At 34.1% G+C, this 24788-nt stretch overlaps 2 protein-coding genes across 2 annotated transcripts; one reads left to right on the plus strand and one right to left on the minus strand.

The window, feature by feature from the left end:
- The first annotated feature begins 1604 nt into the window (after positions 1–1604).
- Positions 1605–4924, plus strand: LOC132030473 (cytochrome P450 87A3). The gene is made up of 9 exons (XM_059420121.1): positions 1605–2219; positions 2335–2656; positions 2930–3079; positions 3204–3455; positions 3535–3624; positions 3716–3794; positions 3892–3998; positions 4129–4256; positions 4342–4924. The coding sequence occupies exons 1-9, from the start codon at positions 2020–2022 to the stop codon at positions 4442–4444; spliced, it is 1431 nt and encodes a 476-aa protein (XP_059276104.1). The 5' UTR covers positions 1605–2019; the 3' UTR covers positions 4445–4924.
- On the minus strand, positions 4613–14313 carry LOC132030472 (protein HAPLESS 2). The gene is made up of 18 exons (XM_059420120.1): positions 14132–14313; positions 13461–13604; positions 12400–12488; positions 12265–12304; positions 11797–11854; positions 11644–11704; positions 11417–11495; positions 10584–10718; positions 10223–10417; positions 9571–9651; positions 9395–9495; positions 9149–9266; positions 8472–8504; positions 8289–8382; positions 8117–8205; positions 6712–6824; positions 5581–5681; positions 4613–5492 (listed from the first exon to the last, which is right to left on the minus strand). Exons 1-18 carry the CDS (start codon positions 14300–14302, stop codon positions 4975–4977), a joined length of 2220 nt encoding a protein of 739 aa, XP_059276103.1. The 5' UTR covers positions 14303–14313; the 3' UTR covers positions 4613–4974.
- Positions 14314–24788: the final 10475 nt, after the last annotated feature.

A 24788-nucleotide genomic window follows, 5' to 3' on the forward strand; every position in this document is an offset into this window, starting at 1 on the left:
CTTAAGCTATTAAACAAATAAGTACTTAAGAAGGTCCAGAGAATTTGACTTCATTGAGCACTTCCTTAATCTCTCTTAATCTATATAGTTAGTACTAATTGTTTATTTTTTAAAAAAGCTTCAAACTAATAGTCAAATTGAGCTGTCATTATTCTGCACCTCCACATAAGCTTAAGTCCAAAAGGCAGTTGAGCTATCTGTGTCATCCTCTTAAGCAATCCATTCAGAATTGGTCTTTTTCTCTGTATTCACTTAAACTTTTCTGAATTAAAAACCTTTAAAATAAATCACCGATAAATTGGTACAATGGTACAGCATTAGTGATACCATTTCAGCAATAACTAGGATTTTTCCTAATGTGTCTTTAACAGACAAAACACCAAACTTCTCTGTAATAGTGACCAAAAAGAACACTTTAAAACCAAGAAAATGAAACATTAACACATCCTGATCTAGCCTCCTCCCTTTTGGTTTTTACAATCTCTTTTGGCTAAATGGATGTCCCCCCTAGTCATTGACCATAAACAGTTCAGTTCACAACCTAATGGTGATGGCTTCTGCACACGAGTACAGCATTAGTTTTCCTAATTATTTTAGACAAAACACAAAAATCCCAGAACCTTTAAAACCAGAAAATGACAACAGATTTTGATTGCACACGAGAGTTTAGTTTATTTTAGTCACAAAAATCCCAGAACCAGCTATGTTTAGTTTAAGACTTAAACAGTTTGATAAATTCATTATCCCTTTCTGTTTTTGTCTAATACATGAATCTTAAGTACATTTTTATAATACTACAGTACAAACAAATGCAGGATTAGCATGAAGAAGCATGCTAAATCTGGATATAATGGTTGGTCATTATCCAAACCTACCTATCCTTCATTGTTTAGTGGGATTAAGCCCGCGGCTCGACGGTGGGGGTGGTGCTCTATGTGTTGAAAACGAAAAAAGAGTTTACTATAAGGCAAAAGAATAGCTCATTTTGCCATTTGTCAGATGAGATAACTTAGTAGAGAACCTGATACAGTAGTTGCCTCAATATCTAGAAGGCTCCAATTAGAATCACTGCTTATGTAATTAAGATTCAGAATTTGACATGGTGTATGTTATAACCAACTACAGCTAAAGAATAAGATCTAAGATGAGATCTAAATCTTGAAAAAACTAAATTGAATATTTGATTCTTTTACATTAAGTTTGTTTGAAAGACAGTATTTAACTTAGATATTGAGAAGATTTTTGAATGAAGCTGATGCAACCATTAGATTTTTGAATGAAGCTGATGCAACCATTAGATTTTGTAGTTGTTGCAATCCATATTGATGATTGATTCAAACTCCCAAATGCAAGCAATAAATGTCTTAAAATCCAATTTTCACCTTATTAAATCAGTGAAAAGGATTTTATATCTCCTAATAAAGCTCCTAAAGATATGCAACATTTCTGGCAAGTGCTCCCTCAGTTTTGTGTTTTAAGAACCTTTCAAAGATAATAATCTACACAGAGAGAGAAAAAAAGAGAGGAAGGATCGTGTAAGCTTCATCGTTATGCTAGGCTTTTTCTTTTACAATTTTTTAAGTATGGCCGTTGACAAAAGAATGAGGGTGTTCTCAACGCAAAATAATTCTGGCTATACTATTCTTATCTCCAACTACCTGTACAGCTTTTTTTGAGCAACCAACTATAAAATTATTATTCTAATTAGTTGTAATTCTAGCCTGCCTATTTAAGAACTCCTCCTCGTGGATATGGAGTACATGACAGCAGTTTCTTCTCATTCTACAAGTCCTTTTCTCACAACATCTCCTACCATTACTCTCCCACTTCTTATAGATAATAAAACCAATACATTTCCTTCTCTTTGAACAATCTTTTTCCATTTATTCTCAGTCTCTCTTGTATACCTGCCCTCAACTACATTTCCACTTCCTTTTTTGGGAAGTTCTTTCGGAAAATCTGCTACTTCAATTCGTAAATCTATAGAGATACAGAGGCAGATAATACATATCTACTAAGATGATATCAGTTGGTATGTGCATTGGAGCTTTTCTTGTTATAGTCATTATACATTGGGTTTACAACTGGAGGAATCCCAGATGCAATGGAAAACTCCCACCAGGTTCAATGGGCTGGCCGTTACTTGGCGAGACGATTCAGTTCTTTGCCCCAAATAAAACATCAGATATTGCTCCCTTTGTGAAGGAGAGGATGCAAAGGTGTTTGCTGCAATCCACTCTTTTTGGTTCTATATATAGTAGTAATACTACAAATTGACATTACCAGACTTCATTTTATCATTCTAATAAACAAAACTTTGGCAATTATTTTCAGGTATGGACCGATTTTTAAAACGAGTGTGGTGGGACGTCCTGTTATAGTATCTACAGACCCAGACCTTAATTACTTCATCTTTCAGCAAGAGGGACAGTTGTTTCAGAGCTGGTATCCAGATACATTTACTGAGATATTTGGAAGGCAAAATGTAGGTTCCTTGCATGGTTTCATGTACAAGTACTTGAAGAACATGGTATTAAACCTTTTTGGTCCTGAAAGTCTGAAAAAGATGATGCCTGAGGTTGAAGAGGCAGCACAAACTAAATTGAAGAGGTGGTCAGGTCAGACAAGCGTAGAGATGAAGGAAGCAACTGCCACTGTAAGTTATCCAAAATTTCTCCTTCAGTAAAAAGGGCAGCCTGGTGAACTAAGTTCCTGCGACGCGCGAGATCCGGGGAAGGACCAAACCGCATTGGGTCTTATGTCCGCAGCTTTGCCTTGCATTTCTGCAATGGGCAATTCCCCGGCTTGAACTCGTGACCTATCACATGGCAACAACTTTTACAGTTGCACCAAGGCTCCCCCTTCAAATCTTGCCTTTATATTAAAACGTTCTCAATTTCAATCAGCTTCTCTCTTGGTGTTTCTGCAGATGATATTTGATCTAACTGCAAAAAAGCTAATCAGCTATGATTCTGAGAACTCATCAGAGAATCTGCGAGAAAGTTTTGTAGCTTTTATACAGGGATTGATTTCCTTTCCTATTGACATTCCCGGAACTGCCTATCACAAGTGCTTACAGGTATTAACACTAAATATTTAGACTTAGCCATCTGGTACAAGTATTCAGTCTGCAAAATTCACGTCAGAATGGTGTGCCCATATACTTGTTGAAGTGATTAACTGACTCTGGAGGTGATCACCAGGGAAGAAAGAAGGCAATGAAGATGCTAAAGACACTGCTACAGGAAAGAAGAGCAAAGCCTAGGAAGGAACAAAGTGATTTCTTTGATTATGTCGTAGAAGAACTTCAAAGGAAGGACACAATCCTCACAGAGGCAATAGCTCTGGATTTGATGTTTGTACTGCTCTTTGCCAGCTTCGAGACCACCTCTCTAGCTATAACTTTAGCCGTTAAACTTCTGCACGACCATCCTTTGGCTTTAAAAGAATTAACAGTAAGTGTGACTATTCTTCTTCAACTAATTAACCTTATATTTTACATGCCAGAATTAACGTGTATATAATGCCTTTCAGAAGGAACATGAGGCAATAATTAGAGCAAGGGAAAACCCAGCTTCTGGACTTACATGGAAAGAATATAAATCAATGAAATTTACATTTCAGGTATTTCAGTTAAAATTGATTTTCCATTTTCAAAGTTCTTAGTAACCATCACTAAGAACATTCTTCATTAACATGAATACTGGATTTGTAGGTTATTAATGAAACAGTCAGACTGGCAAATATTGTTCCTGCTATTTTCCGGAAAGCACTAAGAGATATCAACTTCAAAGGTACATGATTTAAATTCTTTGCCACCATCTTCTTGTGAATAAAGCTCCAGATTTACTCATAGGAACATACCTTAATATAATACTTATTTGATTGCAGGGCATACCATTCCAGCTGGTTGGGCGGTTATGGTTTGTCCTCCAGCTGTACACTTAAACCCTGACAAATATCAAGATCCCCTTGACTTCAATCCATGGAGATGGGAGGTGAGCCTTTCATAATTTGTATATTATTACAGTATTTGCATGATACTGAAGGTTAGAAAAAATAAAATTGGTTGCATGTTATCATAGAGTGATTTTCTCAACTCTACAATGAAATATTCATGGAAAACAGGGAGTAGAAATAAATGGTGCATCTCGAAATTTCATGGCTTTTGGAGGTGGTATGAGATTTTGTGTTGGCACAGATTTCACTAAGGTGCAGATGGCTGTCTTTCTCCACTCTCTTGTGACCAAATACAGGTAAGAACATAACTCGCATTAATATCTTTGAGGAAAAAAAGAAGAAGCAGGGAGCTAATCAATTATAAATGGTGAAAACTGTCAGGTGGCAAACAATTGAAGGAGGAGACACAGTGCGGACTCCTGGTTTACAGTTTCCCAACGGTTACCACGTTAAAATCTCAGAGAAAGATGAGAAGATACAATAGCCAACACGCAATAGATGGGATAGTCAGTAAAAGTGGTTAAAGACGATACCAGGAATCCAAACTCACCAGCATATCCTCAAAGCAGCAAAATATTATGTCGCTGATAGAGGGCTGGGACAAAGAAAGAAAGAACTCAGCAAATCATTAGTCTGAAAATTTTGCAAAAAATTTACTGATATCGATGCCTATACATATATTTTTTCTTTTCTTTTCTTTTTTACGATCTCAACACAAAGTGTAGTTGTGATTGAAGAAGAAAAGAGCAAAAGTGTGTATAAATTCAATACATGGTACAGTTTTGAATGAAGAAGTCCTACTAGAATCAGAGAGCAATTTAATTTGCAAATATCACTATTTCCTGCTCCCCCATATTTCAAAACCCTGTTCTGCCCCGCAAAATATCCCTAGAATATTTAGTTTGTAAGTTAAGAGAGGTCAAAAGCACATTATAAAGAAGAAAACACAAATTTAACAGCTTCTGTACATGAGATAGCTGCAAGGCTCTGACAATTGCTGTCACCCAGCTTTAGTCATTCTTTCCACTTGCTTTGCCTCTTATGATGTGTGTCATTTAAGATAGAATGTTTGTGCCTTAGATATTCCTCTTGATTTTCAGCACCTCGCTTCTTGTTTATGATAAGTCCTCCCAAAGTTTTTCTCTCGTTTATTCGTCTGTGATGGCTCATGTGGTTGTCGTCCCCCTTCCTTGGATGAAGTGGCTTTGCAATGCCTGAGCTCTTGATTTTTCCATGTTTATGCTTATCCTTGTGCACATGATGAAGGTAGTAATGATAATCAGTTTCTCCCAAAAGATTCTCGCGCCTTGGGTCATTGTGAAACCTTGTGTGCCTTCTATGTGCATGATGCTTATGATGCCTTGGCTCATTCTTATGACTTCTCTTATGATGAATTCCTAACGGGTCAGCATCGTAACTGTGCTTCCAATGACTCATATGTCTATCTTCGGTAATTGAAAAATGATCCTCCCACCAGTCATACAGAGGATCAAAAAGACCTTTCTGGTGAAGAAGCCAGAGTAGTACAATCACTGCAAGTCACAATAGTATCATATCATCAAATATGTTTCTGCTTTCAACTTCTAAAAGATCACTACAAACGTTATGTAAGCATGAAACCTGTTGGAAGAATTGCCAAGAACAGACAAAACATCACTACCCAACTGATGCAGATGTACCGTATATGGCAGCTGAAGTCGAAGAATCCATAGCACTTCATTCTGCCCAAGAGTTGCAGAATCCGATCAAAGACTATCTTAGACACAACTAATATCTCTCAGGAAATAGACAGGAATCACTCTTACATTCAGCAAAATATAACATCCACATCAGACATCAGCAAATAAATATAAATAACAAATTAAATAAAAATTCGTGCAGTTTGTATTTCCTCCTTCACTCAGTATGAGATTAGGGTTGTCAGCATTCTTTTACAGAAGACAAATAATGTCCTTAGGCTGATAGAAAATATCTTGATGATATATTATATATTCAAGCACTCAACATGATGGAAACAGCCAATTCCTTAATCAGAATAGGACCAATTTGCCAGAGAGAATTGGAAATCTAGAAAAGAGATGCATCAATTTCTCAAATAAAACTTCAATTGGTCCAGCTATGCCTATGAGAGACACATTGCTCAGGAATAAATCTAAAATTATATCACTTTTAGTCCAGAAAGCGGAGGCAATATCTGAAGCACATGCCACATCATAATGTAGAAAGAACTGATACTGAACCCAAGTAGCTCTCAGTTTGGGGAAAAAAAGATGCTGTTGGTCTCCTAAACTTAAATATATACACTCTCACCTGTCTTTTTACTTAATATTTGTAAAAGACCAACAACCCTTTAGTTCACAATATTTGTTGACGAAAGCTAATCAGGAAATTATTTGTCAAAAGAAAAGCTATTCACACAATTAACATGAAAATTTGAAGTTATTCTATAGGAATCCTCAAACATTATTCAAAAACCTTAAGTGGATGTGATAAATCCTTAGCTTCCCCATAGTTTAACATGTAAGACAGCCAGAAACTTAACTTTGAGGGCATATCACCAAAGATATCTCGAAGTCCTGCCTAGAGCAGAGCATTCAAGTGATTATATAACCTCAGTAAAACTCAATTAGGAGCATGTAACTTTAGTGAAACTCGATTGAAAACACCGTGACTGACATAAAAGTCTTCCAAGAGTCTAATCTATAATATGCTTTACATCGGCGATCATTTGACATCAAAAGATTTAAGTACCTGCAGCTTTTCCCAGTTAGAAAATCTGTCAAATTCTCCCAAATTCTTTTCCAAAGATCCTCAATGCTCTCAAAGAAACCATTGATGCTTGTCTTAGGAGGTTGAAACGGAATCTGCATTAAGAAGACGACATGTGATCAGTGATACAAATAATAGTGAGTGCAAGACATTACATGTTTATCTGACAGCCCTACCAACAATGTTCTCTGAGGAATGGCTGGGAAACCTAGATACTAGAGAGATCAGTCTTAGGATAATTTAATGGCAAAAGGGATTGGTAGGAGGAGAAAAGGAATGCATATTTTCAAAAGCACTAACTGAAACTCAACAAAACTATTCTTACTGGGAAGTGAACTGAACCTCGTCGGAGATCTGGGAGGTAAAACTGATGGGGTAGTAGCAGTTCTTAAAAGTGCAGTTATTTAATTCAATCAGGCAAAAAGAGAAAAAAGAAATAAATCTTTTCTAATCGATTCTCTCTACCCTTTTGCGAACTTAAGCACACTTCATTTCAACTGATGACAGCGGAAACCAAAACTCTTTCCAGATTGACACCTATATCGATTACAGAACAATGCAAAGATCATTACAAATGTAACGAAGTATGACATGGTGCTAAACAAATGCTTCACGACCCACACATATTTGTAATCTGGTAGTCCTATTGAAAAGAAGCACATATGCCACTCTCTTATCTGTAGCATTCTGGACCCTCAACAAAGTAGTCATAGAAGGTGCTAAGAGTTTAACACCATCGCTGGCTCAACTCCAAACTGTGTCTATAGCAAATACTTTGAAAACACAATACATTCTCTCTTGAAGGCATAAACTCTGACTGCCCCCCATATCAGACTACTAACTTCAACTATCATAGGTCTAAATTTGTAAACTATGCAGGAATAGAGTAACTCTCTTGGTCTCTCTACTCCACTCTGTTGAAAGACAACAACAACAACATACCCAGTGAAATCCCACATAGTGTGGTCTGGGGAGGGTAGAGTGTACGCAGACCTTACCCCTACCTTGGGAAGTAGGGACTCTGTTGAAAGACAATTAAACAAATAAAAGTATGCTCTCTCTAATAGTGTAAGCTTTTCGATGAGATGACGTCTTAGGTTCGAGTCTCACCCCTACTCATTATCAAAAAAATAAAAATTCTACTTGCTTGGCCCATGAAAAAAACCCAGGCCGCATGCTAGGGGTGTACTGAAAGAAATAATTAAATAAATAAAAGTATGCTCTCTCTAACCGCTTAAGCTTTTAGATGGATGGTCACACATTTCAATACAACCTCCCCATCATGTAGCCCATTATAACATTGTTATTTTTTTCTTTTTTATATTGCTAGAAAACAAAATGCACACGCAGTGTATACCAAGATTTTCCAACATAAACTACAGCTCACCTGTGATCCATTATCAAGAACAGTAGCTTTGGTTGTAAATTGACACTCTGCCCGATCAACTTCATTAAAATCTGAGTCCTTCAGTATGGCTGCAACAAAGAGTAAACATAGAAAATCTGGCATCTTTGGAATCATCTACTAAATTTTCATGCCTTCCTCATAATATCTTTACCTGAACAGACATATTTTGCAGCTTGATCACTTGCTGGGTACAACTTGAATGCTCGAGTAATGACTTCATTTGGCTTCATTATATAAAACTGTTCCTGCAGCACCATAAGGTTTACTAAAGTTATTTCTTCTTCTAAAATTATCATGACTTCATATCATATATCAGAAATTAAGTAATGATAACCTCCATTTGGCTGACACCGGCTGAGCAATCGAACTGTATGATGAAAATGTCAATTATGTAAGTTTCACAAATTATTCAAGCAGATGAATGAAGTATATTAATGCCTCTACAAAAACTGCAAATTGACCAGCTAAAATTAGAGTTAAGTCTGCAGGCTTGCGAAATTTCACAATGAAAAAGAAGTGTGCATCAAGGACCTCTGAGATATTTAACAAACTGGTGAAATTTGTTTAGATTAGAACTGGCGGTAGCACAATGGAGAATTGGATATTATCAAGTTGATATTCAAAGCTAAGATAAACCAAGATGATGCTACAATGATGTAGCATGACTTATTCTGGGACTTCTTTTCATATTCTTTTTCCTTCTCTCTTTTGTGGATTGGGGGGAGAGGGTGGTCTATAGAAAAGTTCAGTGAGAGTAGGACTCGTCCAGGGCCAAAGCTTGCTGCAGGCCTCAAAGTACTTTGGAAATACAGGTTATCCACCATAGGGAATAACAACGATCTTTCAAGATTCAATCCTCACCAACTAAGCCCACTCCTTTTGGTCATTTAATTCTGGGAAATGAATATGAAAGCTCTTCCTTTTAAATAGCATAGCAGAACATTAAACTGAGAAGAGAAAAAGCACATATTTTAACTGTCTAAACATAAGGAACATAAAGTAATTGTCTACCGTGAGGCTGTAGGATGCTTCCACTTCACCTATATTTTTTGTCGTAATTGTTGCTGTTCCAAATTGAGTTAGAGCCTCAAAAGTAGGGATTGTAATACTGAGAATTTTCCCAGGACTCCTGCATGAAAGGCCCAAATTATGTGGACGGACTATAAAGAATTCTTCAGATAAAGGAGAACATGGACAAAAAACTATGCAAAGGAGAACCACAAGGACAAAGCACTAATACCAAATAACGTGACTGACCTTTGATACACATACTCTATGTCATCTGCATTCAGTTCTATCAATAGATTTGTGTTCAAGACTTCTGTAATTCCAATAGAGAATGCATGGCTTCCTGCATTCTGCAGATACTTGTAAATTACAAGCAAAAGAAAAAGATATCTGTGCAGACACAAACTCTAAACCTGAAACGTAACTGGATGCTGGTTGATTCTTTCAAACCTTCCTTGCACACAATATAGCGGCACCTGATTTCTACTGATTCTATTCTGGTCAGCCTGTGAAATAAAACACTCACAGTTCAAGTCTGAAACATTGTAAAATTGCTTTGAAGATTTGAACAACAACCACAGTCAAACTCAAACCACAGGTTTCACAGTGTTATTTGTATCTACTTTTTAGTATAAATTATTGAAGAAACAGCCACATAAACGCTTGACACGCTTTACCTTTACGTGCTGATTCTCAATTGGTATTTGTCATAAAGAAAGAAAATTTTGTACAAGACAATGGAATTGTAGAGATGTATGGACAAAATGTCTTCATTCAGTAGCAACAAAAGAAAAAAGGAAAACATGGGCAGCACAAGCCCCCGCAGATATATGAACAGATGACAAGCCATTACAGAAATCTGAAACCAAGATGTCTCTTCATGCAGTTTAAACAGATATATGAGAATTAGAAAAGACCATCATTGTAGTGCAAAAGTTGTAGTGGTAAAAAATATGGAACAGAAATTATTTAAAAGGAATCAAAGATGGACCAAGTGTTGTGAAAATATGCGGCACTCAAGCTCTTATAACAGAAAAAGAGCATAGTTTAAGTATTAGGTGTTTAATATTTACTGACATCCCAAAAATTCCATAGCTGGTTGTGCAGGCAACTCCACAATGGTGCTGAGCAAAAATCTGGCTGTGCATTGAAAGCATCGTAACCTACACCAATTTTGTTACACTCAACACCGTCTAGTGTAAACCTCACTCTCTCAAGTAGCATCCACATGGAAAAATTGCTCCCCAGATTCGGTGGTTGACCTGGGCCACCCTTCAGCAAAAGGGATATAAAACCTCTTAGTATCACAAATGACAAGACTACCCAAGAATGACAAACAAAGAATTCCATCGAAACAAGAAACTAATGGAAGTGAGTATACAGAAATGCTTGCATGATCAAACGAAAGATATGTGGCCAAATGAGTGACAAGAGCTACCTGTCTAGGTATGACAAGGTAGAGGTCATCAAAAGACGGTATATCAGTGTATCCAACGTAGTCTCCAACCAGATTCACCCGCAGAAAATTATCACTGGATATAGCAGTTCTATTGTCCGGACCGACAATCACTTCCTGCCACCAAATATTCACAATGAAACTGTGACACTTATACCCTTCAGATGAAAAAGTGAATGGAATATCGTCATTCCATAAAAAATAAAAAATAAAAATATGCACTGTTGATTCATAGGTTCTGCTATATTAATCCTTGCACTCATAATCAGTCATCATGAACATTAACAAAAGGAGTTGGCTTGACAGCATATTCTCGTTCATATTATACTATTGGAATCATGATTTTGTAAGATGCTGGAATAAAACAACTCTCCATCCCAAAAACTAAATAGTGTCACACAAATGAGATGAGGGGAGTATGAATTAGTAGATATTAACATGGAGATGAAATGGTGAAAGGTGAATTTGAGGAAAATGCCATGTCTCTAGCTGATCTTTTGGAGCTAATGCCCAGAAAGACAGATGACCAATAACCAGTTGTACATGAAGATGAGAAAAGGGGATAAACGCAGTGCTGAAGACTATCAAAGGAACACTATTTTGCGACAATGGTCTTTATCCAGTTCATGCTGCTGGCTTCCTGGTCTAATAGTTAACATACATCAATTGATAAACTATGCCTCAATACCAAACAAAGTTAGGGTGTTTACTAATCATATTTTGCATACTGAGAAATTATATCTGAAATAGGCACCAAGTATGCACCAAGGAATATAAATACAATAGTTACTGGAAAGGATTTCCAGAGCAAATACCGAATTCTGAGATTGTTTCTTAACATCAATTCGGATGCTAAATCCAACTGAGTGCTGCCCAATGCCATATACATGGAACCTAAATGTAGAGAGAACTGTTGCAGCATTAACTAATTATTATACAAAAAACTACATGACCTTCAAAAGTAATGTATTTCAAATCATAAAACAGGAATTTCCATAGAGATCTCATTGACACAAACAATACACAATTATAAAGGCCTTACCAGTCACCTGGAAACCGAAGACAGTGAGCAGTGTTTTTCTTCCCTTTCGTCAACTTGTCAACTAAATCAAGAAACTATATGAGCTAGAAAGCAAGTTCTTGCAAATCTGTAACGAAGAAAAAAATATTCTATGAGAACTGGAGGTGAACTCACAAAAGTTTCCACATGACGAAGGAACCCGTCGCTGATCCCCACAAGGACAACAGGTAGGCTGAGAAGAAAAAATAGAAGAAGGATTATATCCTGTACTAGGAGAAATCAGTAAAGGAAAGTCTTCAATGTGAGAAAATACTTGAAGTGAAGACAATCTGCTGGTTATAAGTAGATAAGATCCTTTCCATTAACTAGACAAATCCTCAGTCACCCCTTAAAAAAGACTTCTAAATATAGTTCTAAATGGAAGACTATAAAAGACAGCTCTTAGGTATCATGATTGGCGACAAATTTTGTTAGACCTATAGTTATAGCAGTCATTAAGGAAACGTACATATCTTGTCCAGCCTAGATATCAGATAAACTTGTCATCAATATGATAAATTGATGAACTTGTCATCGACGACCAGCAAAAATTATTCTACATTTTGCTAGGATGAAAAAACAATTAAAAATCTCAAACATTACCTGAGTGTTCTCAATAATGTGTCCATTCTCATCCCTCAGCCTATGGAAACAGATCAAAAAGTTACTCAGCTGACACAAAGCAAAATCGCCTAAAGTAAGTCCAATTTGGAGAAGAACACTATCAAAATGAATTACCTCTCACATATCTGCACAACATCTGCCCCAGCATCTGGCTCACACTTGCGTGTATTTACATAGAATTCTTGCGGTTTATAAGCAACATCCTGCATGAGAAAGGTCAATTGAACTAGGAGAAAGCAGTACCAATTACCATTCAAGTAATTCAAACAAGGACAGACATGTTTTGCTTTGCTTTGCTTTTCCACCTTTGTACTATCTAGTGGCCTAAACAGATTGACAAGACTATAATCTTTAAGACGAAGCCTTAATAAGCCTTATAGAACTTGACTCCAATGTTCATCTATAAGCATTGTTCCACAGTTCCACCATTCTAAGCAAATCAAACCAGCTGCTTATTCGCCATAAGAGAAATGGAAGTGCACATGATAATACACGCAGCAATAGAGAAGCTTCCTCGGGAACTCGTGCCACCAGAAAACATGTGACATGAATTTGGAGGAATTACATGGATCACAGAGATGGAAGGATTGCTTGGAAATAGACATTGCTAAACAAAATCTACACAATAGATTGTAATATAGACACTACAACCAAGTTTGCGTAAAGATGTAATCTAAGGGCATCCGCCTTCAAAAAAATAACCTAGTATAAACAAAACAAATTATTCCAAAAATTCCAGTAAGTTCTCAGAAGAACTAAATATTTCTAAGATACAATTCAGCAGCATTACTGAATGAAACAAAGTTCACTCACTTCTTGAAATAGCAAAAATATTCTTCCACAAACATTATACATAAGAAAGGAAAGAAGACAAAATAAGGTAAATAAAAGAAAACAAATATAATCTGTTTGTTCCAATTTAAATGGCATTTTTCCATTTTGAAATATTGCAAAATATTTGACAAAATTAACAACATGTAAATGCAAAATTTTCAGCCTTTGAGAATTTAATTCATTTAAAAGTTCAAATTTTAACAATTGATGAAAAGTTTTCTCAGTCAAGCTTAACTTTACAACAATGCTTCAATATTTTCTTCCACAATCACCAAAAAAGTGCAAAGGTCAAACTAATATAATTCGGTATCCATTCAAACATAGAATTTTTGAAGACGTACTCGTATATATGTCAATTCATATAAAGCATACGCAGCGGATTTGTTAATTGTAATCACCGGAGGAACTCGAAGTGTTCTCATGTTACTGCTTGAATTCTCTTCCACTTCAACTATCTCTGCCACCAGTGAAGCCTCATTTCCACTCTACCGCCACCAGAAAAAGAAGAAGTGAAATTTTCAAAAATATACAGCTTTTGAAAATTATTACGCCACGTAGCCCAATATACAATATTATACAACATTATAACATTATACATAATGTATCAACCTTGAATAAAAGTGTATAAAAGGTGTTTATACAGAAATATGGGCTAAATTGGGTAACAAACTCAAAATATGTTATACATAATGTTTCAACCTTGTATACAAGTGTATAATAGTGTATAAAGGGTTTTTATACACAAATATGGGCTAAATCAGGTAACAAACTCAAACTATGTTATACATAATGTATCAACCTTGTATACAAGTGTATAAAAGGTGTTTACAACAAATATAGGCTAAACCGGGTAACAAACTCAAAGTATAGGCTACGTAGCGTAAATATTTTCAAAAATAGTCATAGAGCGTAATTTTCCATTGTACTCCAACATCAAACTCAAATTTACACGCAATGAGTTCATCTACAACAATCTACTGATAAATCAGAAGTTTCTAGAAGAGATTATTACCGATTCACTGGGAACAGCCAAGTCGATGATGATTTTGTTGGTGCAATTTAGGCTCTTCGAATCCGAAACCTTCTCGCATTTTTGAAGCTTTGATTTAGAGAGGATTTGTACTGAGGAAACGTATTGAAGAATAAAGAACAGAGTGAAGATTATGAGAATGAGCGGTTTCATTGTGGAATTTTGAATTTTTTGAGCGTTTTGGTAATTTCAGTGTATATATAGTGTAGTGGGCACGGTTTTGGCGCGCCTGTAACTGCAACTAACGGTTGGGTTTTGCAGTTAAGTCCTCTAAGACTCCAGTAATTCTAAAAGTGCCCTGAGAAGTGTCTTTTTGTATGCTTCTACGTTTTAGCCTTTTTTCGAATTACGTAGTACTTTGTTGGATAACTAAAATGAGATAATTTAAGTGTTACCAATTTAAGATTTATATATGAGTATAATGAAATTATGGCGTTTAATTTAATATTGTGTTAAATAAGTATTGGTAGTAGTTTATGCATAGAGTGAGGAGGGATTTTTTGACAAAACAAGACTGACTAGCTTCCTTAAAGGTCGTAGCGGAACGATTCCTCATCTGCGAGCTATTGGGGATCACATTCTCATGAAGGAATGAAAGGGCTGACTTTCCTTACCTAATAACATCTTAATCTGCTATCTATAAATTTGTATTTTCATCCCGGTAAGAAAAAATCTATGAAAAAATGGTATATGTGTCAGCATCTTTCTTAAACAAAATGAACGAAGGCCCAAGGGTTAGAACTTGTATCTGAGCCAAACGAACCGTTACTCCATTTGATTATACTAATTTGGGATTTGCTCTATCCAGAGTTGTTGTTTTCGATAATGATTACCTTGATTCCATTGTCATTGACAGTGCACAAAGGACCTTCAAGTGTCACTTTGATGACTAATAAAATATTCCGAGTTCTAGTTCTATTCTTGGGCTTCGGGTGGGGGGTTGGGTTACAAGGATTGCGTTGGAAGTGGATCATTTTGAACTTGTGAACTCACTTTTTCATGGTAAAACTTCAAATTTAACAAGTTCTGAGTTTTGATCTAGAAGGTTTGTTCGTGAGCAAATTAGGGTATAAAACCACCCATTTTTAAGGTCATTAGGGGGGGGTGGGGTGGGGGGCAGCACTTAAGAGTTAAATATTTAAATAACTTCTTCTTTTTTCACTTTTACTTTACTTTATTAACGCGAAGAGAAATGGTAAACAAGAATTAATATTAAATTAAAATCAAAGAATGGAACGGAGGGAGCATAAACCGGATGGAGCTGTGAATTTATAGGGGTCATTCACACAAATGCCCTTATTCGGGGGAGGTCTTTAATTTTTATCCTTCGGTACTTTAAGTGGCCGAAAATATCTCTGAGATTCTGGGTTCGAACGCCAGTAGAGTATAAAAAAAAAATTCGCACGGTAGAATTTCGTAGCAAATTAGGCCTATTCGGGCAAAAGTTATGCCTTAAAGCCTAACTTCTATAGAATCCCAGCAGATTAAAAAAGAAAAAAAAATTGCCTTGCAAAATTTAAGGCAAAGCTAAATCTTGCCTTATAAGGCAGAATTTTCGCGAAGCCTTGCCTTACGATTTTTTTTTTTTTACTGAGCAGGGATTCGAACCCAGAACCTCGAGATATTTTCGGCCACTTTTTTAAGCGAAGGCCAAAAATCAAAGACCAACAATTTGAGGGGGGAAAATTAAAGACCAACGCCGATGAAGGACAATCCATGCAAAAAAATGAATTTATAGGAGGGATGGGCTCGGAGAAACTGGGGGCCCAAACGATGGTCTAACCTTCAATTTCGGGGTGAAAAGGGAAAACAACACAAAATACCCCTAAAATGTAAAATATTTACCCGCCTATAGCCCCTCCTAAACTAGTTTCGCTTCTTACCCAACTGACCAAAATATTTACCCAAGTACCCCCTCGCCCAAAACCCTTTCTCTGTGATACCATTGCAGTACATATATATATATATAGTGTGTGTGTGTGTGTATATATATATATATATATATATATATATATATATATATGAACTCCGAACTTGCCTCGTGTGTGTATCAAACACAATTCGACTTACATAGCATATATATGGTGAGTCTCATTTTTTTAGCCTTACGTGTGAATGTCAATCGCATCCTACGTGGAAAATCCAACCAATTAAAACGCCCCCACCCATTTTAATTATACACATCAAATAAGAAGAAGTATGCTACTGTATTATACAAGTGAAGAACCACCACTTGAACCAATCAAATAACAAAACTGGAAAATAAGAAATCAAAATTGGAAACTAAAACTGAAAATAAAAACTAAAAACTAAAACTGAAAAATAAGAAACCAAAAATGGAAAATAAAAACCCAAAACTGGACAATAAAAACTGGAAACTAAAACTGAAAAATTAAAAACTGAAAAATAAGAAATCAAAACTGGAAACCAAACTGAAAACTAAAATACCAAAACCAAAACTTAATAGCTGATGTGTATAATTAAAATGGGTGGGTGTTTTAATTGGTTGAGTTTTCCACGTAGAAAACGATTGACATTCACGCGCAAGGCTAAAAAAAATTGGAACTCATCATATATATATATATATATATATATATATATATATATATATATATATTGACTATATATATAGAGGGTCACATATATATATATATAAGGACTTTTGTAGTCCTCACAAAACTTTTCCAAAAAATATTAAACTTTTCAATTAATTACTTTTAGGTCCTAACCTTATTTTTTAAAGTCAAATTTATTTTTTGTTCTTATGGTCTACTTTTTAAAAGTTGTCGAACATTCTGCCTTATTTACCCGTTTTCTATCATATTATCCTGACTAAGGAGCTTGCCTAATCCAGATTCGTGTAGCATAGGGCCCTATTAGGAGAGCGCTCCCTACCAAGAATTTTTTCATACCTAGGCTCAACCCCAAAACCCTTGGTTAAGAGAGGAATAACCCCATCGCTGCACTTTATTTTCCCTGTTACTTTCTTCTATTGATCTTATCTATTAACCTAAAAAATAGTCATTTCTTCGCTAGATATTCTTGCTTCTTGTTGCTCTTTGTTTTCTTCGATTTCATTTGTTGCTTATTATAGATTTTTACATGTAAACATTTCTTTTACTTTATATTTATACTTTAATGAGCTCATATGTGTTTACCAAGATTAGTACAAAAATGATTTTCAGATAGTTTTAAAAATTATTATATGATGCCATGTAATGTTAAAATAAAGAAAATATTATCAGTTAAGATCGGGTTATCTTTAAAATCTCTTGTTTGATTAACTAAAATTAATCTTTTAAACACAAAATGAGTTTGAAGTAGGGTAGAATTAGAGTGTCAGCTACCGATTTGATCGGATTCGGTAGCACTTTGGTCCAAATTCTGTATTTGTCTTAAAAGTTCATTAAATATGTACAAATTATTAATTTAGAACTAAATAACTTAAAAAATTAGAATTCGAAACTCATATATTTCAAATTATGGCTCCGCATTAATTTGAAGTAAATAATTGCATCAAAATGAAAGTTAAGATATTAAAGGAGTGAAATGAAAGTTTTGCTTTTATATATTGAAAATATACTTATTTGAAGTTTAATTATGACCAACATAAATTATATTTCCTTAATTAAAATATTACTTTTTATATCTGGAATTGGGCCCGGCTTCAAACTGGTGAATATATATATATATATATATATATATATAGAGAGAGAGAGAGAGAGAGAGAGAGAGAGAGAGAGAGAAGGACTAAAGCAGTCCTCCATGATGTCGTCTCAGTATATTTATGTCAGGGGTGGACATGGTACGGTACGGTATTGGAAAGTTCGGTACGGTAATTTTGGTTTTTGATTTTTTAAAAACACTATACCATTACCACACCAAATTAATTTGGTATGGTTTGGTATTTTTAAGTTTGATTTCGATATTTTTCAATGGTAAATCGATAACCATAGTTTTTCGACTTTGACCTACATATACTTATATAATAGATAATTACGACTTCGGCTATTCAAGAAACGTCTCAATTATATTGTGCCAACACCTTACACATGTAAATATATTAAAAAGAAGCACAATTAATCCCCTTCGTAAATCAATTACACAAAAGGGCATTTCAATTAACATAGATTAATCAAAATTCCAACGTTTAAACAATTAATTTTGTACTAATACTCGTTTATATATTTGTTAGTATTAAAATACTAATATATATGACTTGTATATGTATCTATATACTTCGATATGGTATTCGGTATTTCGGTATATTATTTATAAATACGAATACCATACCGAACTTTTTAAAAATGCATACCAAATACCATATTACCAAAACCATGGTATAAAAAATTTCGATTTCACTATGGTAATTGGTATATACCATACCATGCCCACCCCTATAGGCCTATACCATGATGGTATCATGAAGGACTGAGAAGTGTCTCATTGAAGAACTGAAGTAGTCCTCCACAATACAATCACAGTATTTGTATATGAGGTGATGGTATCCTAGAGGTTTTTCTGAGAAAAATGTGTCTTTTGAATAAATGAACATGATACCATCTCAATATATTTATATAATATGTTGGTATCATAATTTTGGGGGCATTTCAGGTAAATAGTTTCAAGGGCATGAAAGTAAGAAGAGTATGGGCGGATAATTATTTTGTTTTTAGGGGCAACATGTTCTTCCCAAAAAAAAAAAAAAAAGTATGTTATGAAAAGAAATCTAGGATCCCTAGATCATAGAGTAGAATATTCTTCCTCGTATATATTAATAAGAAAAATCTGAAAATTAGTAAAAATTCTTTGTCAGTTAAAAAAATATATTTTTTGACCATCATCGTCAATTACTCCTAGTATTGAATAATATATCAAGCTATTATATTAACACCATTAGCTAAAAGAATCTCTCTCTTTTTTCTTTGTTTCTTTCCTAGTTATTTTTTATTTTTTATTTGGTCTGGATGATACATCTATTAATCTATAAAGGCTTCCATTGGTCTGGTTGTAGTTTCATTTTTATTAAGTAAAAAAACTTGTTAGCCAAAATTGATGGTCACAACTCACAAGTTAACCAATAAGGGTTGTGGTGAGATGTACAGGATTCCTTCATCCTTAATCAAAGTTGTCGAATTCGAGCCTTGAGTAAAAAAATTATTAGGAAGCGCGTTCTCCTTGAATGAGCCTTACGCGATACAAATTCAAAGTATTTGCAGCCCCAAAACAAATACTGAATATCAGGTGAGAAACCAAATGTAGTATCGGCAAAATGCTAGCATATTCCCTAACTTTTTGAGGTAACATTATCTTTTCTTTTCTCTTGGATAGCTATGATGGAGATGGAAGGGTCGTGCCTTCGGGGAACACGGACTCCGGTCTTTTAAATTTGAATATAAATGAAAATGTTAATTAAAATAAAAATATTAATAAAATTAAAAATATTTTTTTTACCATCAAATAAAAAATTAGTAAAGTCGAATCAATTCAAGAAGCAAAAGGTTAACTTTCTTGGTGGACAGTAGGAGGAGGCGAAGGGAGTTTATTAGAGTCAGTACTCGGTGAACAATATGGATTTGAAATACGGATCCCAAATATAAACATGATAAGTGTGACCTTTAAAAATACTACGTCAAATTCATTGCACTTTTGAAACTATAAATTTTATATTTAATATTTAATTTGTTAGTAAAAAATTTAGTCACTTTTCTCATGTATATTTTAATTCGTGTTGAAATACTGAATTCAACTAGAATCCATAAATTAGATACTCCATCTGTCTTTGGATAAGATGTCTAGTTCCAAAGAATATTCAACTTTTTTTGTTTTCAATTTTCTCATCCCCTTTTCTTCAATTCTCATTCACAATCCGCGCAAAAAAATGAATTTATAGGAGGGATGGGCTCGGAGAAGCGGGGCCCAAACGATGGTCTAACCTTCAATTTTGGGGTGAAAAGGGAAAACAACACAAAATATCCCTAAAATGTAAAATATTTACCCGCCTATATCATAGCTTCTTACCCAACTGACCAAAATATTTACCCAAGTACCCCCCTCTAAACCCTTTCTCCGTGATACCATCGCAGTATATATATATATATATATATATATATCTCTGTGTGTGTGTGGGTGGGTGTTTTAATTGGTTGAGTTTTCCACGTAGAAAACGATTGACATCCACGCGCAAGGCTAAAAAAATTAGAACTCGTCATATATGTTAGGTAATCGGATTTTTTGACCATCTAAGTTCGGGGGTTAATAGGAACAACACTTAGCCGAGGTGCCAAAATGGAAAAAAAGAGACAAGTATATGGGTGTATATATATATATATATATATATATATATATATATATATATATTACTATTATATATAAGGGAGAACAAAAGGACTTTTGTAGTCCTCACAAAACTTTCTCAAAAATATTAAACTTTTCAATTAATTACTTTTGGGTCTAACCTATTTTTTAAAGTCAAATTTATTTTTTGTTCTTATGGTCTACTTTTTCTCTCTGCCTTATTTACCCGTTTTTTCTTTGAGCCTAATCCGGATTCGTGTAAAGATATTAGGGAGAGCCCTACCAAGAATTTTTTCATACCTAGGCTCGACCCCAAACCCCAGTTAAGAGAGGAATAAGATGCACTTTATTTTCCGTTATCTATTGATCTTATCTATTAACCTAAAAAGTAGTCATTTCTTCGCTAGATATTCTTGCTTCTTGTTGCTCTCTGTTTTCTTCATTTTCATTTGTTGTTTATTATAGATTTTTACATGTAAACATTTCTTTTACTTTATAGTTATACTTTAATGAGCTCATATGTGCTTACCAAGATTAGTACACAAAAATGATTTTCGCATAGTTTAAAAATTATTATATGATGCCATGTAATGTTAAAATAAAGAAAATATTATCGATTAAAAGATCGGGTTATCTTTAAAATTGTTGTTTGATTAACTAAAATTAATCTTTTAAACACAAAATGAGTTTGAAGTAGGTAGAATTAGAGTGTCGACTACCGATTTGATCTGATTCGGTAGCACTGGTCAAATTCTATATTTGTCTTAAAAGTTCATTAAATAGGTACAAATTATTAATTTAGAACTAAATAACTTAAAAAACTGATTCGAAACTCATATATTTCAAATTATGGCTCCGCATTAATTTGAAGTAAATAATTGCATCAAAATGAAAGTTAAGATATTAAAGGAGAGTGAAATGAAAGTTTTTTTTATATATTGAAAATATACTTATTTGAAGTTTAATTATGACCAACATAAATTATATTTCCTTAATTAAAATATTACTTTTATATACGGAATTTGGGCCGGGGCTTAGCACTTTGTGAATATATATATATATATATATATATAGAGAGAGAGAGAGAGAGAGAGAAGTTTCCTTCATTGTTTTTTATTTGGTCTGGATGATACATCTATTAATCTATAAAGGCTTCCATTGGTCTGGTTGTAGTTTCCTTTTTATTAAGTAAAAAAACTTGTTAGCCAAAATTGATGGTCACAACTCACAAGTTAACCAATAAGGGTTGTGGTGAGATGTACAGGATTCCTTCATCCTTAATCGTTTATCGAATTCGAGCCTTGAGTAAAAAAATTATTAGGAAGCCTGTTCTCCTTGAATGAGCCTTACACGATACAAATTTAAATTATTTGCAGCCCCAAAACAAATATTGAATATCAGGTGAGAAACCAAATATAGTATCGGCAAAATGCTAGCATATTCCCTAACTTTTTGTGCTTACATTATCTTTTCTTCTCTCTTGGATAGCTATGATGGAGATGGAAGGGTCGTGCCTTCGGGGAACACGGACTCCGGTCTTTTAAATTTGAATATAAATGAAAATGTTAATTAAAATAAAAATATTAATAAAATTTTTTTTTTTTTTTTTACCATCAAATAAAATAATAATAAAGTCGAATCAATTCAAGAAGCAAAAGGTTAACTTTCTTGGTGGACAGTAGGAGGAGGCGAAGGGAGTTTATTAGAGTCAGTACTTGGTGAACAATATGGATTTGAAATACGGATCCAGAATATAAACATAAGTGTAACCTTTAAACATACTATGTCAAATTCATTGCACTTTTGAAATTATAAATTTTATATTTAATATTTAATTTGTTAGTAAAAAATTTAGTCACTTTTCTCATGTATATTTTAATTCACGTTGAAAATACTGAATTCAACTAGAATCCACAAATTAGATACTCCATCTGTCTCTGGATAAGATGTCTAGTTCCAAAGAATATTCAACTTTTTTTGTTTTCATGAATCATTAATCACCTTTTTGTTGACAGTGCATGAAAGTGATGCAATCAGAAAAGTAGAGTTATTCGTTGAGGTTGTTAGACTTATACCCCGAGAAATGCTCTCATAGGAGCTTAGTGTTTTCCATTTTTGTGGTTGCCAGATATACACATCCTTCATGTTTGCTGTAAAACCACATGCAAGAACTAAATTCTCCGTCTTTTTTCCTCATAGTCAACTAGTATTTGCTTCTGTTGGTCCTTGACTAAAGAAATTGTATTTAGTGAGGTCACTACATCGTGCGTGACAGAGGATAGAATTGAAGAAATTGTCACTCTTTACGTTCTAACAAAATGACATTATTTATTTATGAGTTTGTTTATTACGCTTTATAAACTTCGACAATAATTTAATTTAATTTCTTTTATTTTACTCTTAATAACAAATTTTTATAACAAATATTATGACGTCATTGACATGTTTAACACCTTAAACTTTTATTTTATCAAGCGAAAAGCCTAAGATTCTCGCTGAAAGATGAAATGTAAAGCAAGAAACACACCTAAAAAAAAGCTCTTATATGTAAGAGAAATGCTTTTTACACAATGAATGTTTCAGCGAAAAGATGTCACATGCACACATTGGACAACGGTGGCCTCCTTCACTGCCCATGCAATATTGCATATGTCATATTACCACAAGTTTCACATTAAAGTTCGTTTAAATTTCTTAAAATCACATTCTCAATCAAACTACGCCATTTAAATTAAAACGGAAGAATATATTAGATATCCGTATAATGTCTAAAATACGTTACTACTTCCCTTTTAAGAAAGCTATTGTTTGTTTCAGATTGGATCATAAAAGGAAAAGGAAAAAACATTCTTTTCAGTCTACAGGTTGGATAGTATTGATAGTACCCCTAAAAATCGTAGTATACTAGTATGAAAAGTCGGGCTGTCATTAGTCATCCAACTCATATCTCTAAATTTCCTGATCCCCACCCCCTACTAAACCAAAAAAGTTCCTTATCTGAATCTCACTTGAATAATAAATTAACAATAAAAGGTGATAAATAATGAATAATGATACAAGTACAAGGAATATTTTGGTCCTGGATGCTTTGCACTTGGACACCTTAAGTCCTCAACTATAGTGTCCAGGCGTTTGGCAAACTTTAGTTATTTCATTCAGTGAAGTCACATAATTAAATCTTGGAACTTTTTTTCGTTTCTTTTCAACAGTGATCTTGGAACTTCTTATAGAAAGAACATCAGGAAAAAAATACGATATTCCAAATTCCAATCGATCAAATAGAAACGAAAACCCAATTTACGGTATTAAATTTTATCTTTTTCTAAATAAGATGTAAGCAATGACGCAATGTGGCATATTATTCCAAAAAGGACCCATATTGCAGAACCGAAGCTCGTAAACCCTCAAATTTCGTGAATATTTCATCGGTTATCCATTTTTGTGACAACTTTCTAGAAAATGGTTCTTTTTTATTTTTCTTATAATTTATGGACCTAAATCACGGTATGAAGATTTCTTTTGAATAAATTAAAAATCTTAATCACGTCTAAAATTTTATAAATTATTACAAACATTAAATGATATTACGTTAACTAAGTTGCCTGCGATTTTACTGTTTATTGTGGCTAATAAATCTAATTAAAGATCGCGACATATTTTAAGTGGTGAATTTATTTACGAGCTTGAGAACATGTGCATGTCTTTTTTTTTTCATTATTTGAATCGAAAGTCTTTTATTAAAGAAATGAATTTTAATGCTAGCTTAACTTAACCCAAAAGTTAGCTTCGCTTAGGTTCAGACGCATCATATAAGAAAATCAAGTAACTCATACCCATTTGATGTGGGACTCTAACATCTTTAAGTATAAACAATTTATTATATTTTCAGGTGTTTAATTAAAAATTGTACTTCAAAAATCTATAAAAATATACCGATAAACTTAAGGGGCTTTACTATGAGCCTGTTTGGATTGGCTTGTTTTAGGTGTTTTTAAGCTATAATAATTTTTAAACTCTTTTATAGTGTTTGAGCAAAATAAAAAAATTATTTTTAAACACTTATTCTAAGTCAAAATGACAAAAATAAGTTAAATTTATAAGTTAAAATTTCTAACTTATAAATTAAAAGTCATAAGCCCATCTATGTTTAGATGCATGGTAACAAAATCAGCCTCGAAATTGCAACCAAAATTAACATTATGTCCAGCCGAAACCCCTTTTCAGGGATTAGCTCCCTTTTGGCTCACAAATGCCACGTGCCAAACACCTTTTAGTCCCACGACACAATATAAATACTCCAATATTTAAATTCAAAAAACTTGAACACACAACTACAAAAAAG

Source organism: Lycium ferocissimum, chromosome 9 (genome assembly GCF_029784015.1).
Source record: "Lycium ferocissimum isolate CSIRO_LF1 chromosome 9, AGI_CSIRO_Lferr_CH_V1, whole genome shotgun sequence".
NCBI classification, from domain to species: domain Eukaryota; kingdom Viridiplantae; phylum Streptophyta; class Magnoliopsida; order Solanales; family Solanaceae; genus Lycium; species Lycium ferocissimum.